The 22,149-nt window shown below is 26.2% G+C and overlaps 2 protein-coding genes across 6 annotated transcripts; one reads left to right on the forward strand and one right to left on the reverse strand.

Annotated features, from left to right (window-relative positions):
- Positions 1–280: 280 nt before the first annotated feature.
- Positions 281–1,749, reverse strand: LOC103575388 (odorant receptor 42b-like). Its single transcript, XM_008555156.1, has 4 exons — positions 1,567–1,749; positions 1,274–1,475; positions 810–965; positions 281–392 (listed from the first exon to the last, which is right to left on the reverse strand). Exons 1-4 carry the CDS (start codon positions 1,743–1,745, stop codon positions 348–350), a joined length of 582 nt encoding a protein of 193 aa, XP_008553378.1. The 5' UTR covers positions 1,746–1,749; the 3' UTR covers positions 281–347.
- A 2,486-nt stretch (positions 1,750–4,235) lies between these two features.
- On the forward strand, positions 4,236–22,136 carry LOC103575391 (F-BAR domain only protein 2). Of its 5 annotated transcripts, none has more exons than XM_014443753.2 (13): positions 4,236–5,172; positions 10,930–11,241; positions 11,477–11,734; positions 11,817–12,012; positions 12,133–12,564; positions 13,579–13,677; positions 15,870–16,014; positions 16,226–16,487; positions 17,188–17,452; positions 17,541–18,018; positions 18,091–18,307; positions 20,071–20,419; positions 20,523–22,136. In XM_014443753.2, exons 1-13 carry the CDS (start codon positions 5,143–5,145, stop codon positions 20,591–20,593), a joined length of 3,114 nt encoding a protein of 1,037 aa, XP_014299239.1. In that variant the 5' UTR covers positions 4,236–5,142; the 3' UTR covers positions 20,594–22,136. The 5 variants fall into 5 exon arrangements, with proteins under 5 accessions (XP_014299239.1, XP_014299240.1, XP_053596342.1 ...); XM_014443754.2 differs by having other exon boundaries at positions 15,870–15,969; XM_053740367.1 differs by having other exon boundaries at positions 15,870–15,960.
- The last annotated feature ends 13 nt before the right edge of the window (positions 22,137–22,149 follow it).

Here is a 22,149-nt window from a genome sequence, read left to right on the forward strand (position 1 = left end):
TTAATAAAATTTCCTGAATTTTGATCGTCTAAATATAATTATTTCCAACTAAATCTTAATTTTACTTAAAATCATTATTCAGCAATAGAATTATGCAGTTTTAAAAAATAAAAGACACAGAATAGTCAGAATGTATTTATATTACTTTTATTTATTTATTCTACTAAAAAAATATTCTACGATAATAAATTATAAATAAATAATAATTTATTAATTACTAATCAATGAACGCAAAAACTAAATTACAATTCATTTTACAGCACTATAGCACCTACTATGATATAAAACATGCCTCAGTAATCCTATGTCATATGCATCGGGTTAATTTGTTGTTTTCAACACCCCAATCACTGATCAATCACATTGAAGATAGTGTATGATAATTTCATTATCTACGAATAATAATGAAATTATGTTTTACCAAACTTAACAACAGACATTTCTTTGTCCATTGATTCTAAATAACCGGTTAGAAAATTTATTTTTTTAGAATAAAAAATTGGATTTTTATTTATTTTAGCAAATCTATCGTCAGTTCATAATAGACTGATTATCTAAAAAAGTTCTCAACAAAGTAATAAATTGTACTATCCCGGTCTCTTGTAAACTACTTTCATAAAATTAAGTTGTGTTATGTTACGTTATATTTGTAATATTAAATTTAATATTAATAATATGACAAAAATAAATAGCAAATACGTAATTAATATTGCTTAGTAAGGTAATGTGTCTTTAAAAGCTCTTTAAAAATGCCCAGTAACAGAAATTCATGATTAATATTTAGAAACATATTAAAAATATATACTAACGCTTTTAAATGAATCCAGAGATAAATCAACAAAATATCCACTAACGAAAATAACCTCTTCTACAGTTTTTGACATTATTATCGTAAGTAATTTTTGGACTCCCACATCAATGGCATACCAATTAGTTGAAAAAATGACGTGACGCAGATCTTCAAACTGTTGATGCAATAACATACATAAGTATTAATTAAATATAAAAACATATGTTTGAATTGAAAGAAAAACTTGAATTAAACTCGTTTATAATTTTACAATTTAACTAAAAATTTACTGTGCTTAAGAATCGAACTTGCGACTATCACACACCAGTCTCACGTAAAAATTGTATGAATTTCTCTAAACCTCTGACGTAAGTTTTCGATAAGAAATATAATTAAAAAAAAATCATTTATGCAAATGAAATTATTTTGAAAATAAAACTGAAATAATAAAATAAAAAAATTTAATTTGATACATAAAATTACCTCTAAAGTTACTTGATGTGCAGAAGCACACTGACCAAATTGTTGAACACATTTAAGAACAAAATAAAATGCATTAACAATAAGGGAAATATCGAAACTAGATCGACTTAGTAAAAGTGTCAGTGTACACATAACAAACGAATTAATAACATAATGAATAAAAACAGTTTCTGCAAACAGGCTATTAGCACATTTGAATAAACTAAAAATTAGAAGCAAAAGTAAAACTATTTGTTATTGTTAATCATTAAAATTGTAGAAAATAATATAAAAAACAAAAATAAAAACTTAACTGTAAAAGTGCAATATGACTTTCGACCCATTTAGCAATTAAATATTTTGGCGAATTTTCATTAGTTTTTTCAACACTTAAATTATCATTACCCTTATAATCATTAGTTTCTAATTTCGTAATTATCATTCGAAAACGATATTGGAGTATACAAATCTTAGCACAAATTTGCAACATCATGCTCGGAAATAATATACCAAATGTAGTATTAATAATACCAATAGTGACTACTGTGTAGCATTGACTAGCAGCTGTTATAATAAATATTTTTGGCTCGGAATAATTAAACGGCATTTTACTACGATAAGGTAACACTGTTGGCATAATCATTTGAAAAGCATTAAAACCGGTATACCATAACGTTGATAAAAGCCCTAATGTTAAACAAACAAAATTGACAATCCTGTGAAAAAAATTAATTTAGCCTGAACTTAAATTATTTTTACTGTGTAAAATATTAGAATAATTATATACGTAATTTATTTGAAAAATTGAGTAAAAAAAAATACATATACATGTAGTGGAAATCAGTATTTACTTTTCATTTAAGTAAACGAAAAGGTAATAAAAAATTTTTAGAAAAAAAAAAAAAAAATTAAAATAGGTCGGCATTAATTGACCATTAAATCTCATATAGATTTTATTTGTTCTTATAAATTTTTATAGGTAATGACTGTATATTATAATTTATAATACGTATATAAGTTCAGAATTTTTACAATATCAATTCAGATTAAATTATTTATTGGCTAAAAATAATTTAAAGATTAAATACATATCAACTTCTTTGTAAACTTATATAGTTTTTGTTAATGTTAAATAATTTTAATGGTTATAATAACTAATAAAACAATAATCATTACCTGTTAATGTCATCATACTTTTTTTGTATCAATATTTCATCGTCATTTCGTAAATTAAATGGCTCGCTGTGAAGATAAATATTTAAATTCAATAAATCATTGCGTTTTTTGACCAAACAAAATATTTTTGCAAAGTTTTCAATAGACTGTAACATCAGTGTAATAATATCAATTGAGCCAAAAAAATCAATATTTGTGAAATTAATATCCATTACTCCAGTCATAAAAAATAAATAGTTCATTAACATGACAAACATGGTATAACAATTGTAAAGATGTGCTTTTAAACCATGCCATTCAATTGGTCTCCAAAGTCCAACAGCCATAAAAAATTTCCAATAAATATTTAGCATACCTATTTTTTGTACTTCTAAAGCTTTAATAGTTATAAACTTATATATTAAGTATCGTAGTCAAATTTTAACTGAACAATGAACTTCGATTGTTATTCGTTCTTTAGTTCTCTCATAAAGAAAGGCGCCTATACGTCTAGCAGTAGACAATCATACGACATTGTTGCTATTATAATAACTGAAAATTGTCATAGGAATATTAAAGTACTAATTATTCATATCCAATTATTTTGATAACCGATAATAAGACGTCATTATTATGAATAAATAAAGATTCACAGAATACGAAGGGCTGCTTTGTCAGAGCACCATACAATGTAAAGTCAATCGATATGGTTCGCTCACTTTTCAGTAGTACTAGCTCTTCAGTTGCTCATAGAACTTGAACGCTCTTACTTTAAACAAGACATTATTTAGAGAAAATAATTTTATTTCCAATGGATTATTGAAAGTAACGACTTATGTTTAAAATAAAAGAAGTTAATTTATGAAAACTATATTTTATTCGCATTATTCTTCGATAACATAAAAACACATTAACAAAGAAAAATAACAAAAAATAAAAAATATAAAAAGAAATTCAAAATTGGCGTGAAAAAAGTAAGTTCATTAAAGTAATTTAAAATTTATTTTAATTTCAGAGCCTGTGAAAAACAAATTGAATTTATTTATTTTGGTATTTACTTAATGCTAATGGATAATACAAAAAATAATCGAATGTAAGTAAACATATTTTTATTTTAAAAGTACAATTTATTTTTAGTAGAAGGAACGTCAGGGCGGTGATTCACTTACCATAAATTTATACTCATAAATAAAAAATGACATTTATTTTTAGAAACTGAGTTGCATAATCCATACGCAAACATAAAAATAATAACTGATGAGGGCTACGATATTCAAAAAAACAAAATATTTATCAAATTCTCAACATACTGTGAATAAATATTTTTTATTCAATTAGTAGTTGATATAAATCGATTTATTATAAAGAATCTTTCGTCATAATTTTCATTTTTCTACTCACCCGTAAAATTTAAAGCTTTTCAAGATGAAAAAAAGTTATTGCATTTAGTATTGACTATATTTTTCCACAATTTCTATTCTTATGTGTGTACTTATTTAATAATATAATTATAATTTTTCAATTTATAAAATATTATGATATTTTATTCATGTGTTTCTACATTTTTTATGCTATAAACCTTTTCTATTTAATTTCGAACCATTATCGGTCCAATATATGAATGGCGGTAAAAAAATTGAATTCAAAAATTGCGCTTATGCCCATGAGCAACAGCGCAACCAACAATAAAAATTTCTACAATACCTAATCATCAAAATTCAAATTATCAACCGATTTCAAAATGGTAACTTGAAGTAAAACGTCAAGATGTCGCTGGTAATAATATTTCGAGCTAAAATAACACAACACCGTCGTGTAATATATAACAGCAGCTCCATACAACAGTAGAGAATAAACGATCGGCAAAGTAAAACCTCACGTCATCCTCTGTCTGTATAACATCTATATACATAAAACTAGGAAACTTAGCGATACTACTACGAATAATATCGAGTCTCGTGTCTTTTTAGACTATCACAGACATCGGACTTTACGGACTTACAGAGCATACTAGTTATTAAAGTTGACCCTTCTTATCCGCGCTTCTGCAAAGTCACCATCGTTGCCGCTACGTTTTGTTCGGTATTATATATTAAATTTTATGTGCATAACACACTAGACTCTATAGACCAGAGTCAAAGAGTATTATCACCAATTATCATCGTCATCGTATTCAATCACATTCTATATATCACATTACTTCAGTCTACAACTATATAAATTAAATAACAGTCAGTGGTGCAGTGCCGTGCAATATTATTAATTACTTATTTATTTTATGTTATGTTTTTAATATCAAACTCTAATTACTATTACTAACATATATTATAATTATTACTTTCTATTCAGTGTCTTATAAATTTTAATTTAATTATATTCAGAGAAATATATTATTCAATATATTTAAAAAGAAAAAAAAATAATCTCGTACCATTTACGATTATGGATTATTTTTTATGTCCCGGTTTAATAATTTAGTTGAATATTTTAAATCGCATTGTATATCAGTATGACTGGGTTTGCTTGATGACAGACAATAGAAAAGCATTACAACGGTACTACCTAGATCAGAGACTCCTAAGACTTCCCGGGCGTAAACCTTAATAATAATAATAGTTGTCATTATTGCTGGTATTGTATTTGAAAAAAGAAAGAAAAGAAAAAAAAAACAAATACTAATAACGAGAGTGTAATAAAAATTGATGATAATACTGAGGATGATCTGATTGCTCACCATGACTGTAGATTTTGCTGATTATTTTTGGGTAAGTTTTATAATTTAATTCTAATTATTATTTTATTATTTTATTTTATTCATGCGATAATGTAGTGTAATTAGATAGTGTATATTGAACGATAAGACGAAAATGAAAGTGATAGATATGAGTTGGGTTATAAGAATGCCGTAGATAAAAACAATCGAATAATAATGATAATATTTAAAATAAATCGGTATAATCGACGAATGTTAATTTAAAGAAAGACATCATGTATATTTTTAACGTATTATGTTATATTACATTATTACATACGAGGGATTTTATATTTAATGTATAAGCGGGAAAAGAGAGACAGGTGATTCAAGTCTGCAGGAAAACAAGGAGGAGAAGTTAGTGTCCTTCGACGCTTTTGTTTATTTCTCTTTCTCAACCAAAACTCTGTCGGCTTATCCTTTCTCTTCACGATCTTTCACCTTCTCTTTTTCTCACTTCTCTTTTATTTTTTATTATTGCGTCTCTGTTAGACTTGTTATTCTCTAGGCACTGCTGTTATGTGCTAAAAAAAGAAAGAAAAAGAGAGAGAGTGAGTAAATACGTTACATCTTTTAGACCGTTACTACTTACTACTACTGAATAATGTTATAACGTATAACCATTTTTGCACCATGTACATACACGTTTTTTTTTTAGTTTATATTTCAAATTTTTACTTATAAACTTTACTTTGTAATTTATGGTAAAAACTTATTCAAATGTTTGAACAATTGTTTGTATTATTTAAAAATTTTTAAGTGTTGAACTTTTGTTAAAAAAAAAAAAATTAATTTTTTCATCTAAAACAATAAAACTTGCAATTATTCAAACAATTACTGAAAACAATAAAATTTTCTCAATAAAGTGAATAAATAATTTGTTTATTCAAAATTTTTAATTATTAATGTTATATTAGTATGATAGATTAAAGGAAGTTGAATTGAACTTTATATTTTTAATCTTTTTGTTTAAACATCCTTTCGTTATGTACGAGTGCGCACTTACTTTAACGATATTCAAATGATGAATAAAAACAAGTGATATATACGCTTGAGTAAACATTATTATATCTATTAAATATTTAAGTATTTGTTTGTAATTTATCGTATATAATCACAAGTACACATCAAAGAGACATTGATAACAATATTATACTTGTTGTTTTTACTTGTGAAATACAATTTTTTTGTTGATAAAGTCATTAATTTTCAACCAAATATTTAAAATTTTTTTTCTTTTATTTAATTAATTATCAAAATTTTATTAATCATTGAATCACGCGAGTCTCTAAGATTCTGATTAAAATAAAATATATATTTGGTTTATTTTATACTGACTGCTTTAAGTCAGACATAAATATCCGTAAAACAAAGACCATTTGCATAGCTTAAAGGTCTTCGTTTTTATTTTATTTTATTTTATTTTTTTTTTTTTTTTTACGTTTTTATTCAGGTGCACTAAGTGTAAAATTTAAAATAGAAGGGAGAAAAAAGTAGAGGACTAAAGAGTAATGGGTGATGATAAAGAACCAAAGTAACATTCTGCTGATATAGTTTTCATTCTAATATATATGTATATATTCTTATAAAGAATACCATTTAAAAGTAATTTAAACACAAATTTAGTCATAAAATTCATCGTTTTAATATCATTTATAAATATTTTTGTAAATTGGTACTAACAAAGTATTTTACTTCAATATATGTACTGGCAAACAATACTTTTTTAAAATATTTAAATAGAAATACAAATAAGATAAAGTACCTAATTATGACCAAGGTACTAGCTCTTAACATTTTATAAGAAATATTTTGCATTATGAATTAACGACAAAAATTTTCTGAGAGCTAGAAAAAAATTCCTCGATGAAAAAAATTTTTTTTCGCCCCAATAAATTTTTTGTTTTCAATTTATAATGCAAAAAATTTCTTGGGACAAATGCAAATTTTTTGCGCCAAGAAATCCTTTTTTTCTGTGTAACTAACTTCCTTAAACATTTTTAAAAGTTATAAATATTTTAATATAATTTTTGTAACATGTCAAACACTACGAAATAAACTTCTATTTTGTGATACGAGATATTGGATGAAAAAAAAAAATTTTCTGACATTTCTGAAACAGCACGAAAACTGATAACTCCATAGAGATTATGTGGCATGTCAATAATTGGTACATTTGAGTGATCATATAAAATGCTATATATTTATTAAAAAATGATTGATTAAATTGGTAAAAGCATTAAATAAGATAATACGCAATAATAATTTTTTATTATTTTATTAAATTTAATCAATAAATAAAAATGGCCCATTTTTATTACATTGTCAGTAATTCAAGATTCTACCTTAACAGGCTTGACAAAACCCTTAAAAGAAATGAAATTTAGCCATAAATAAGAAATATTTCACTCAAGTACATACACAGAAAAAAAAAATTTCTTTGCGAAAAAAATTTTTACTTGCCCCAAAAAATAGTTTTCATTCTAATATATATGTATATATTCTTATAAAGAATACCATTTAAAAGTAATTTAAACACAAATTTAGTCATAAAATTCATCGTTTTAATATCATTTATAAATATTTTTGTAAATTGGTACTAACAAAGTATTTTACTTCAATATATGTACTGGCAAACAATACTTTTTTAAAATATTTAAATAGAAATACAAATAAGATAAAGTACCTAATTATGACCAAGGTACTAGCTCTTAACATTTTATAAGAAATAAAAGAAAAAAAAAATTTCTTTGCGAAAAAAATTTTTACTTGCCCCAAAAAATTTTTAGAATTATCAATTCAAAACAAAAATTTTCTTGGGGCAAAAGAACATTTTCTTGCATCGAGTAATTTTTTCTAGTGCCAAGAAAATTTTTGACTTCAATTGTTGCTTCAAGAAATCCTTTTTTTCTGTGTACTATTAAAAAATACTTTCTTAAAGTATTTTAATACATATACTCAACATTAATTTACATACATTAAAAATGCTGTTAAATAAAAAATATCTAAACACATTTATTCATTAAAAGAGTAATTGAAATACTACTTATAAAAATTTTTTACTGGTAGTTAAAGTAGTACTTCAAATACTTGGAAAGTAATTAAAACAATTGAAAAGCATTTAAAATAATTAATTTAAAATACTTTATCCCAATATTCACTTGCAACAATTTTTTTTTGTTCTTCATTATTTCAATACTAATACAAATTACTAAGTTGACTAAACATTCGAAAAGAAAAAAATTATAAAAACTAATTATACGTGAAATACTAATAAAATATTTAAATACAACACTGAATAAAATTTAACAAGACTAGACTGTATTTTTACATATGAAAAATAATAATGAGAATCTATTGTCGTTGATACCACAATTTGCAAACAATTACGTATTTAATGTTGTGTGAAAACAAAGAATTGGATAATAATAGATATAAGCATAATATTAAGTACATTAAAAAATTATTAGTAGACTGTCTAACGTAAAAAACTAAATGGTTTTAATATATTTCAAGTTTCTTGACAACTTGTCATTTCTGGTACAAATAACTAGAGTGTTTGTAAAACAGTAAAACATCATTACTTTTAATAATTTTTTTTCACATAATTGGATAATAATATTTCTTTTTTGTAAATTATTTTCTTGAGAGGCCTTGAGAATTTTTTTTTTATCAGCAAAGCTTCAATTTAGAGCCTGTTGAATAAATGAGGCAAATTTAACCGCTAATAATTGATTATTTGTGCTTCCTTTGAGTTTAAAGTAGAAATACAAAAAAAAAATTGTTAGAAATTATTAAAATTGTTTTTGATTTTTTCAAACTATGATAATGATGATGACGATGAAGAAGACGAAGAAAAGCCGTGGAAACCGGTTAAGCCAGTTGACCTTCTATTGGTCTTGAAAGAAAAACCATGAGGTTGACGAGCGCACAAAGTTACTTTTCGAGTTGGTATTATTATGGGTTTTTAGCGAATAGGGAGGGTAAGACCTGTAAATCATGGATAAAAGGATTGAGTATAATGTAAAATGAAAATAAAAAACGTAAAGGGGTGTGTAAAAAGAAAGAAAAAAAAAAGAATAACATAAAGAGTACGAGTTGAAAGAAATTTATACTTATGAGGCTACTTCTTGCTTACATATTACACACTGTACTCCAACGAAGTGTGTGCAATGTGACTCTACCGTCGTCGTCTGGATGCTTGTCTCTTGAATTCTTTATCAATCATACCCGGTGATATTATATACCTTGTGCGTCACAGTCTGCTGTATAATAGAGTTGTACAATTGTCTTTTTTATTAGATGAAATTGATTTTAAGAAAGAATTACAAAAACAAAATTTGTTTTTATTATTTTAGCCATTAGATATTTTACAGAATCAATTAAAAGTATCTTTGAAAAATTATATTTATTTTATTAGATTCTTTAATTTAATTACATTACATTTAATTTCGTAATTGAGTAATTACAATGTTCCATAAAAATTATTATTTAAAAAATGTTCTATGTATAATTATAATCTTCATATATTTTTACATGAAAAAATTACTCTTTACTTTACTTGATAATTTTAATCATTTATTTTTTTTATAAATTAAATATTTAAAAAATTTTATTTATTTTTTTATACCCATAAATAAATAAGTTGAACTTATTAAGAAAATGATAAGTATATATTTATGATTAAGTAAATTCTAAAGTAGTAAGATTACATGATTATAATTAAACATGACCTCCAAAAGTTTGCTAAAACAATCTCGACCATTTAACCACCTACTGAAATCACTACACACTCAATCCCCCTTCAATAATAATCGTCTACTGCGTAGTATATTACGTTTTATACTTGATACATCGCTTAAACTATCCTAAGGCTTCATTAAAAAAATTTATGATCTAGTTGTTAAATGTAATAAGTTATTAAACAAAACCAATAAATAAATAAAAATAAATAAGCAAGTTTTTACATCAGCGAAAAACTGCAAAAAATTATTACTTGCTATTATTATTATTATTATTATTATTATTATTATTATTATTATTATTATTATTATTATTATTATTATTATTATTATTAAATAACTCAGTTATAAGTTACACTAAAAACATTATATATATATATATATATATATATATATATATATATATATATATATATATCTACCATCTCTCCTTATTTCGAATACTGCAGTACTTTGATGTTAAAATATAATAAGGAACAAGTGAAAAGAATGCAAATAGTACTGAATAGAGCCATGAGTTTAGTGCTTGATGTTAGCAAATATACTAGTGTACGAGATGTTGGATGCCTTAGGTTGGATGACTATCAATCAGCGAATGGTGTATAATACGTGCATTTTTATATTAAAAATATTAAACAATCACACCTTATTTAACTAACCGCATTGAACTAAGAAAATATAAACATAATTATAATACTAGGAACAGTTATTGTATTAATATGAAATATACTAGAACAAATACAGCTCAGAAAAGTATACTGTATACAGGGTGTAATTGGTAAAATAAGTTTCCTGAGTAAACAAGAAACAACATTATCAAGTTTTAGAAGAACATTGAAACAATATATAAAAGCTCATTTTTAAAACTATGTTATTCAAATGTCTGTGTAGTTGTTGAAAATGAATGAATTTAAACTAGTAATACGCTAAATATACACGACAATAACAATAATAATAATAATAATTATTATTATTATTATTATTATTATTATTATTATTATTATTATTATTATTATTATTATTTTTAGGGTGAAAAGAATAATGGATTTGATGTATTGTATCATAATATGAAGCATGGAGTGGTGGCGAGTAAAGAGCTTGCAGATTTTCTCCGAGAGCGGTCGGCAATTGAAGAAAATAATTATAAATTATTGAGTAAAGTTGCTAAGCAAGCAAGTAATAGTAGTAGTATACAGGGCACATTTGCACCAGTATGGGCAGCATTACGTGGAGCTGCAGAAAAATTAGCCAGCCTGCATTTACAGATGGCACAGCGGGTATCCGAGTTAATAAAAGATGTTTCTAAGTATGCTGATGAGCTACACAAAAGGCATAAGACTGTAAGTATGTTTTTATAAACTCATAAACATCCATAGATATTTAAATATCTCTTAAAACACAGTTCCTGGGTTCAAGATAAACCTATTCACTCTTATCGTACACACGCTTATCAGTATACGCCCACTCATCCGTACTATATGTTGAAAAAAAAAAAATACTTCAAAAGTTGAAACTGTCGTTAAAAAAAAAGTTAACCATTGTATAGATGTATCGTTATAAGATGATGTATTTCAGGTAAAAGAGGAGGAGTCATCGACCCTCGAGGTCGTTCAGAATATACAGAGTATCACGGTGACACTACAAAAAGCTAAGGACATGTGTCAGCAAAAAGGGCTAGAGTTGGAGAAGTTGCGAAAGGATAATGCGAGCCAGCGTGAACTCGAAAAATCCGAGGCTAAGTTTAAAAAAGCTCAAGATGATTATAAAGTACTTGTAGATAAATATACGGTTATCAGAAATGATTTTGAAACTAAAATGACTCAGGCATGCCGGGTAAATTTATTATTATTATTATTACTATTATAATTTGTTTAAAATTAATCTGAGTATTTAATAAATAATTTTTTATTGATAGAGATTTCAAGACGTTGAAGAAACACATTTACGTCAAATGAAAGAATTTTTAAATACATATGCCGATGTTCTTCAAACAAATCATGAGCAAGTTGGTCAAGTTCATATTGACTTTAAACGACAGTGTCTGGATATGACGGTAGATAAACTGTTGGAGCAGTTTGTTCAATCTAAATACACCGGATTTGAAAGACCAGGTATTTAAATTAACAACAACAATATTTAATGAAAACAAATTATATTGTATTAAATCAACAACAATAATGTGGATGACGATGGTATTGTAATACGTAATTAAATAATTGTAAATGCATCAGGGGTGATCGAGTACGATGAAGTGATGACAAGCCTTGCAGAAATGGCTAATTCAACGCATCAAGTCGAAGGTGGAGGTAGTGGTGGTGGTAGTGTTATCGGAAGTATCGGGAGCGGTGGTGGTGGAACTGCTGATTCTACAACAGCAACAGCTATAAAGGAACCACCAAGTTCTAAAGGAACTAATGGAGAAACAGGAGTTGCTGGTAACAAACAACAATACAACACAACTAAGAAAAACCAAAGTCAGACGGCTAAGGTTGTGGGTGGTGATTATCACGGGGACATTGCTATAGAATATAATCACGAAAAGGATATTAAAGATAATAATAAAAAATACAAGATTAAGGATAAGAATACTGACAAAGACGCTACAACCAAAGGCTCACGTCGTACCACCTCGCTTCTCAACCTGTTTATGTCCAACTCCCAGGGTAGGTCTACGAAAAACGAAATTAAAACAAAATTATTTTTAACGCGTCCCCTTCATATTTGCCTCGATACAAAATTATTACTATTATTTTAAATATTAAATAACTCATTTTTATTTATTATTTATTACTTAACATTATCGCTTAAACTTTTAACGTGTAATGCTTTAAATTTATTGATATCTTTTTAACACTTGACCTTGTCATCATTTAACATCTGGCTTTAAGATAAATACTTGGAAGTAATTTTTTTGTCTTGAGGCAAAGTATTCGATGATTTTTTGTTTTAAACTTAGACTTATTTCATTTTAGCACAACATTTAATAACTTATTTATGAGTGTAATTATTATTTTAAACACCCGGAAAAAGCTACTCAAAGTCATTTATTGTTTGTTTATTTTTTAAATTATTATAATCATTATGCTTTTGTGGTCTAGTCATTATGCTATTTTGTGCGTCATTAGCTGCTGAAGAAGGATGATATACGAGCGTATATTTTTACCCCGTTTCAATCGATATTATTCAATTAAGAAAAAAAAGAGAGAGAGAGAGAGAATATAGAATATGAGCGCACAGTATTTAATTTAAAATTGAATGACAAACTTTAGATGTTTATTAAATTAATTTAAAAGTTTTATTTAAAAGTATCAATAGTTTTTCATACATATATTGCTTAACATGTATATGTATGCATATATGTGTGTAGGTATGTGTGTATATTTAATCAAGGTGCGGGTGAATGCTGAAGGCACTTTGAATGGCTTATAGATAGTCCAGCACGATCGAATTAATCAAATACTTGGAATTTAAATAGGAATTCAGGCGTGTCGTTTGTACGTGTATCACGATTGTTTTGAACACTAAACAAATTTTATTCGTCGAGTTGAATATATTATAAAAATTGAAAATCTAAATATTAAAACAATACGGTATACATAATAATTGGTAAAAGAAGAAAAATAAAGTAGAGATCGCGACGCGGATTGAAAAATATGAGCGATGAGTGATTGTTTCAGAGAGGCAGAGGCAAGCAGGTTCCGGTTCGGCACCTGTCACTCCTCAAGGTGACAATCCACCTTCCAGCATCTCCAGGAACCCTCTCAGAGGATCTAAATGTAACTGCTTTAATCATTTACCTTTGTCCACGTAAAACTTTATTTAAATCCATTCCATAAAACAGCTACAACTGACTATTTTTTTTAGTTCTGTTTATTTTCCTACTGATGTTAACAATCTACTATTGACTATTAACTATTTATAAACATTTTCATACAAGTAATTGATTGATCAACAAAATTAGATGCAGATGTAGCTGTTCTATTAATGCTCAAGCTTTTAGAAAATTTATATGTTCACACGGATATTAAATCACGTAATTTTAATTAACGGTAATTTAATTTTTGCTTCAACATTAAATCTTTTTTTTTTTTATTTTTATTCTGCCTTTATATTCATCTTAATGCCACCATAACATTTTCTGATACACATATATAAATAAAACAGGATTTATTGTATATTTACGGCTTTAATTTCTGCTAATTATACTAGGTAATTATTTGCCACTGCCTATTATAATTTATAGGCTAAATAAAATAGCTGATGATATAATATATAAAAGGTGATCTGCCTCTGTCTGTCTGTCTGTCTGTCTATCTTTGTTGGAAACGCTTTGTCACAGGCTTTTGATTCCGGATTTTATACATAAACATGTAAAACACCAACGCACTATCATAATGCCTTAGGAAATATTATTTTAAATATCTAACGCTTTTTATTTTATTATTATTATTAATAATATCAATTACTAACTTAATTATCAGTCATTACTAACAACAAATGCTTGTAGATTATACACTTGATACTAAAAAATTAAATATTCAAAATTTTATTTATTATTTACAAGTAACATATATTTTCTGTAAATTGTTTTTCTAACAATAATTACGGGTTTTTGTAAGGGTCAAATGTTTTAACTACAAAAAAGTAATATAATTTTTTCATTAAATTATTAATAACTTGATTATAATATTATTTATCGTTACAGTAAAAAAAACACACACACATACAATTCTTTGGTATTTTGTTTGTTAATTTATTACTTATAATTTACAACGTTTAGAATCATTCATGTCATTAATATCTCGACGTTAGATTTTAAAAAATATCTTCACATATAAAAAATATTTATAAATGATGTTTACGTGCTAATCATCAGTGTGTGCACTTTACAACGTAACACAAGCATATAATCAATCTTAAACTGGTATGAGAAGATGTAAGACTTGAATTTAATTAAAGAACACAACGTTCAATGTCAATGTCTTGCCTCTTAAAAAAATAAATAATAAGTTTACTTATAATTATCAAAAGCTATGAATCTCTGTCACTGTGTGTACGCACATGTTTCACGTTAATAATTACTTATTTAATAGTTTATTACTATTTTTTTTTAAATTGTTTTTGAATTAAAATATGTAAGATAAGATAATGGGAGATGGACGTTAAAGTTGAGAACAGGCGGCTACTGACGGGGATGCCTCAGGTGAGCCGTCTAATTACAAATTACTCCAACAACTTCAATTATGGTGCATGATTAAATATCCATGTTATTTAATTTTTTTTATTATTATTATTTAATTTTATTTTATTTTATACAAAATTTTTTTTTATGTCTTGTACTTAAATTTTTTGTATTATCTATAATTATTTCAATAGCTTTGTTTTTAATTAAAAAATTCGATTTTAAAAATTTTATATTTTTTTTTTTTTTTTTATTAAAATATTTATTTGTTAGAAAAACAATTTATCACAATCTTTTCGCGTCTGACTTTAAAAATGGTGATGGTTTAAATTTATTTTATTATAAATAATTTATTAGTATATGACTTTTTTTTTGTATTAATAAATTTAGTAATTATATAATACTTTAGTGCCAGTAGAAAGCCTAATAATTTTAATCATTAATTTCATTGCACTTATCTGGAATCTTAAAAAAAAAAAAAAAAAAAAAATGCAAATCTAATACATACTAGTAATTTTTTTTTATTTGACTTTAATGTCATTTGTAAGTAGAAGTTTGTGAGGAATTTGAATGGATTGGGATTCGATTGATTTGTAATAAAAATTAAAATTAAAAAAAATCGTCATACGTTTTCAGCTCTTACCGAACCCGTTGGTTTTTTACTATGGTTTCAATTGAATGCAATACTTAATGATTTTACAACTATCTTTTATTATTTTCTTTATTTCAATTAATAATTATTTTTATGAAATAATTTTACTAATAATATTTAAAATAAATTAACAGGGTTTCTTCGTAGCAGACGTGAAAAACGAAAAGAAAAAAAAGCTAAGAAGAAAAAGGATTCTGTGGATACAAACAGTAACAAAGAAGAAAAGTCAGACCTGTCAGTATTTAAATTATCAGCAGACCCAGTGCAACAAATTAAAGAGTTACACATTATAATAATTATAATATATAATAATAATAACATTAATCAATAAGTATAAATATAAATTAATCTTCTATAACTTTAATTTAAATATATATAATTAAATTTATTAATTTTTTAACAATGTACTTGATAGTAATGCACTGGGCGTGCTGTTAAACTTGTATATAAATTTATTAATTATTGTCTTTTTATTTTCATCTGTTAATAGGGAAGAAAAAGATGAAAATAGAAAATCAGAAACTCCGACACCTGAGGTAGATGAAGATGGTTATTGTATTCGTCCTAAACCAGATCCTTGGGAAAATGAAAAAGGATTTTATTCAAGTTCTGATACTGAATCTGATGACGAGAGAGAACGTAAAATAAGGGTGGAAATAAAACCATTGAGTAATGGTGGAGCACCAATGAGTGCTAGTGTTGATGAGTTACGTGCAACTGTTGAAAATCTTTCATTATCACCAGCTCCAACGGTAAAACTTATAAATTATTTTTATTCAAACTGAGATTCACTAGTAAATTACCCATGGGAATAAAACTAAATTAACTTTTACAAATTTTACAAACTTTTTTTTTTTATTATTATTGTTCGAGAAAAGTTTTTATAAATCAATCGAATAAGTTTTTATAAAATATGTAAATATTTAATTTATATTAAGTAAACTTCGATAAAAAGTTTGTACGCTAGTGTATATTTTTTTTTTTTTATATTTTTATTCTGAAACATTAAAAAAATTCTATACTATAATTTACAAACAAAAAACTTGACAAGCAAATAAGCGATTCAAGCCCGGGTAATAGTTGAGCAAATAATAAAAAACAGTTGAAAAAATTTTACTTGGAACAAGTTTAATTATTTACTTTATTATTAAAAATATCGATTTTATAGGGACGTAAGTGACCGAAGCGCTAATCAAACATTAGCTATGATGAAAGTATTTTTCCCCGCCATTTTTTGACATCAATATAAGAAATTAAATTATCGCTCTATCTGTAAATTTCCCGCGGAATTCTATTCGTAATTAAAGTCACTATAAAATATTATCTAATTTCCACAGTTAAAATTTTTTTTATAATTCTTTTAAACTCACAACAAAAATAAAGAATAAATTTCCGACAAAATCTCAAGCAAAAAGTTTTTATAATATTTTTAATGAAAACGATGAATTGTAGGGTCGAAGAGGATCAAATAATGACTCAGATCATCATATGAAACGTTCCCAGTCAGTATCACAGCAGTTAGGAGGCAAACCAAGTTCAGACTTACTCGGTCTAAATCTTTTTAATCCTAGTAGTACGCCGTCCAGTGCATCAACACCTACGGCAAGTCATCCTTACGCACCATTGCAGAGTCCACCTCCGCTTTCAACGTCACCGGTTCCACAACCGGCGCCTCCACAATCAGCGCCTCCGATTCAATCTCATACACGTTTTCCAGGTAATTAATCCTTCTATAAATCCATATTATATTTATCACTGCTCTGATAATTATTTGTTGATACATTATTTTATTATTCTTGATATAGAAGGAGATTTATTCTCCGAAGTAGGTGACATAACGCCAGCATTGCCACCCAAACAATCAGCATCATCAACACCAACGGGTTCGATAATAATCCCACGGCCTCCATCACGTCGCAGTGAAGGCGGACCACGTGGGAGAATGTCTCCAGCAACGATATCACGAGCTGATAGCGTTGCAAGTCTTGAATTTCGTACTGCTGGAGTTGGCGTTGGTTCATCACGTGGTCCTTCTCCACTGACAATTGGTCTTGCTGATACAATACCACTTGCTGTAGCTTTTCATGAAATTGTTCATTCGTATTTCCGTGGTACCGATGAGACACGCTGTCAGGTCAAACTAAACGGTGATATGATGCTTTCATTTCCTGCTGGTATTGTCGCTGTACTTGCTAATAATCCAAGTCCAGCAAAATTAACATTTAGAATGAGAAATACTAATCGACTAGAAAGACTTGTTCCTAATTCTCAACTTGTCAGCATGTATGTTTATATTTATTTATTTATTTAATTGTTAATAGTTGTAACAATTACTAATTATTCATTTTTAAATAGAGATGCTACTCAGACAACATCAGAAACAACAATATTTGACTTTAATATGAGTGCCTTAACAACATTATTACGTCGTCAAGCTGAACAAAACCCAACAGCATCATATTTTAATGTTGATATACTTAAATATCAAATTAAGGCTAAAGAAGGCGCGGCATCATGTCCATTTCAACTCGTTGCCTATTGGAAATGTGAACCAACTCACACCGATTTAAAGGTATATTTTAATAATTACAAATCAATACATCTTTGCAAACATTCTCTCTATAAAACTTATAAATAGCTTATTTTATCCATAATCATTATTAGCATAAAATGAATTACTCCATAAATTTTTCACATTTTGCGGGAGTATTTAGACCAAGGACATATTGAATACATTTTATACATATTGATACAGTATAAAATGTAAACTGAAATATATACTAAGGAGTTCCACTAAAAAAAAATCAATCGATATTTTTTTTGTTATTCGTTTATCAAAAATAATTGGATTGAATTTTACTGGGCAAGCTATTTTTAATAATGAATTCTTAATTAGGGGCCGTTCATACAGTACGTCATGCAAAATTTTACATATTTTCTATGATCCTCTATCAATACTCCATTACAAATGATAGACACCCCACAGCTGTTTAAAATCACTTAAAAATTTGGAATTTTTTAAATATTTCTTAATTTTTGTGACTAGTGTATTATTGAAAAATTTTTTAATTTTTAATTGCCGCAATTAAATTCCCGGATATTTTTCAAAATTCCCTGACAATTCCCGGTTTGTCGCCACCCTGTTCTACACAGAAATTACTTTTACAGAAAACTTATCTACAACAATATTTATCATAATAAAAATGTCTATTAAGTTCATCTCAACACGGCGCTAAATTCAAATTAATAATAATTATTAAAACATTAATGATAATGATCATCTTTATCAAATATACAAATAAATAAATTAATCCTAGAAGTAAAAAATATAATTACTAAACAGGAGTAAGATACCCAGGTAGCACACTTGCGTTTGTGATATCTATAAGATATCAGTTTTTAGGCTACTTTTTGACTTGTCGATAAGGCATCGATATGTTGACAAAACGATCAGAAATTTATGTCACCAAAAAAATACCTACTTAAAAGACAACACTAGTGACGACAAAAAGTGAATTACCAATATTGGTAAAATAAGTCATCTAAACGACTTTTCAATTGGTATGAGACAGGAAAAACAGTTTAGTTTTGTGATCTAGTTTTTAATTTTTTTATTATACATGGTCCCGAAGTAATCCTGAAGAAACCATCGAAAAAAAAATTTTTTAATTTTTGCTCGTCTTAAAAATGGTCTACTGGCTTCCATAAATTTTTTCGATAATTGTGATTGATTTTTTATTACTCCGAAATCGTGCATAATGAAAAAATTTCAAACCAGTTCAGAAAACTAGACACTTGAAGCTAAAATTTCTCCTTTTTGCTTTTGTTGTACGACCATTTTCCTTTGAGTTACAGCCTGTTCAAAATCGCTTAAAAATTTGGAATTTTTTTAATATCTCTTAATTTTTTTGGCTAGTGTATTTTAATCATAAAATTTCTTATTAAATATATTTTAACTTACATACTTTTAACATTGAATAATCAAAAGTAGGCCATATTAAATTATTTTGGCTTTTTGTTTTGCTTTCTTGCATGATTTAATCATCAAATTTAATTATTGACAATAAAAATATAATAAAAACTTTGAATATTTAAATGATACGAATTCAATTTCTGAATCCAGGAAAAATGTGAAAAACTTTCCTGGAGAACCAGGAAATATCAGGGAATTTTGAAATCATTTCTTTGTGACCACCCTGTAGATTCATTACTATTGAATTAATCTTTTATAGAGTTTTCACATCTATTTATTTTGAAGTGATTGAAATTTAAAGTATAAAAATAAATTAGAAAATATTAAGATACAAGTGTTGATTTAAATTTATATTTTTTTAGATTGACTATAAATACAATAGCCGTGCAATGGCATCACCAAGTCCACTATTAAATCTTCATGTAGCAGCACCAATTGACGGAGGATTCAAGAGTATGCACAGTAAACCCTCAGCTCAATGGTTACCAGACACAAATCGTTTACTGTGGAAATTCACGGAGCTTTCACAGCACAGCGAAGCCAATGGTGTAGGATCATTAAAAGCACGAGTTGAAATCGATCGTGGTCCTGGCACTCAGGGAACTATATTCACTCAATTTAATTGCGAAGGTACAACTCTGTCTGGAGTTGAATTTGAATTAGTTGGCCCAGGATATAGATTGAGTTTGGTTAAGCGTCGATTTGTTTCGGGTGAGTTTAAATTAACTAACGTCACACTACCAATTAATTTTATTCAACTTTTTATTTAGTAAAACGAATAAAATTTATAAATAATATACTTACTTTTAAATAGGTAAATATATATGTGATGGTGATACGGATCCGCGAACACGATACGCTGCGCCTCCTTCAAGCAGTAATTGACCCTCGCCTCAATGGTCACCGCAATGGGATCATTCAACAACATAATAATAATAATAATAATATTTATTATTATTTTAATATTTGCCTGTTTATTCACTGCCGGTTAATCAAAATTTTTTATTAATCGTGGTTATTTTTATTTTCGGTGATTAATTAATAAACAAAACAAATAAAGAGATTAAGGCCATTGGATACCAAAGAGAGTGAATTTGTTTAGGATCTGTATGGTCTCATAGTCGCGGACCCAGTTTAAAATAATCTAAGGGCATTTTTATGATAAAAAATCAGGATCAAAAGTAATTATTGATTTATTAATATTGATAAGCTATTAAGATTAAATGTTTAACACCAAAGGCTAAAGCCATAAGTGCTAATAAAATGAGCCGATTATTAATAATAATAATATATATTATGTAAATATCTTTATTACATTGAAGATTATTTGTTGGTTACGTAAATGTTGCGGATTCTATTTTATTAAATAAATTTTTTTTCCTTTCTTTTTTTTTTTATATATATATATTGAATTAAATGATGACACGAATTCAAGTGAATTTTTAATGGTGCAGAAGGATAATTGATATAAATTTAATTGTTAATTTGTTAACCAGTAGTATTTTAATGTTTTCAATTGATAAATTTAACATTTTTTAAATTAATATAATTTTTATATCTCTAAATTATTGGCGATTTTTTTATAATTAAAAAAATTAATGTTTTTGAATAATGTTTAAAATTTTATGTCGATATTTAATATCTGTCTTAAATATTTGTGGATTAATAACATATCTACGTAATTATAAAGTCTTCGAAGTACATGATAACGTTTATTAATAATTTAAAAAAAAAAATAGTATTTATCGTATTTAATATTTTTTTTATTTAAAATGAAGAATGAATACTCTTGACTCTGTCATAATTGATCAATTAATTAAAATGTTATTTTAATATTTAAATAATTTTCATAAAATTATTTTTTTTCTTTTTGTTTTAAAATTTGACTGAGAGCACTTCTGTGATACTCGAAGATCATAATTAAAAATAAATTATTAATAAAATTAATAATTTTTTCCATTTAATACAGTATTTTTGTGATTAGCGATTACAATTATTTTTAAAATTATATTCAAAAATTAATAATAATGAAAATTTTGTCCAGCATAAATGTTTGTCTTTTTAAAATTAAATGAATTAAAAACTATTAACATGTTCGATTGTTATTTAAAAATGCAAAATTGAATTGATAATTAAATTTTTTAAATTCAATACAGAATCTGCATTATAAATAAATTAATTGCATGTAAATAAACTAAATATAAACCATGTACATTGTAAAAAAAAAGAAAATAATTAAATACACACTACGTTCGCATAATGGTTAGTAATTAGAATAAAGTAATTATAATTTAATGCAAAAGATTATGATGATAAAAATAAATGAACGCAATAAACATATGTTACAATAGAAACAAAATTGCAAAACAATAATAGTATGTAATGATTTGTGTTAATAAAGATCTTTATCTAGGATATTTTATATAAATGATTGTTTTATT

Source organism: Microplitis demolitor, chromosome 7 (assembly GCF_026212275.2).
Source record: "Microplitis demolitor isolate Queensland-Clemson2020A chromosome 7, iyMicDemo2.1a, whole genome shotgun sequence".
NCBI lineage: Eukaryota > Metazoa > Arthropoda > Insecta > Hymenoptera > Braconidae > Microplitis > Microplitis demolitor.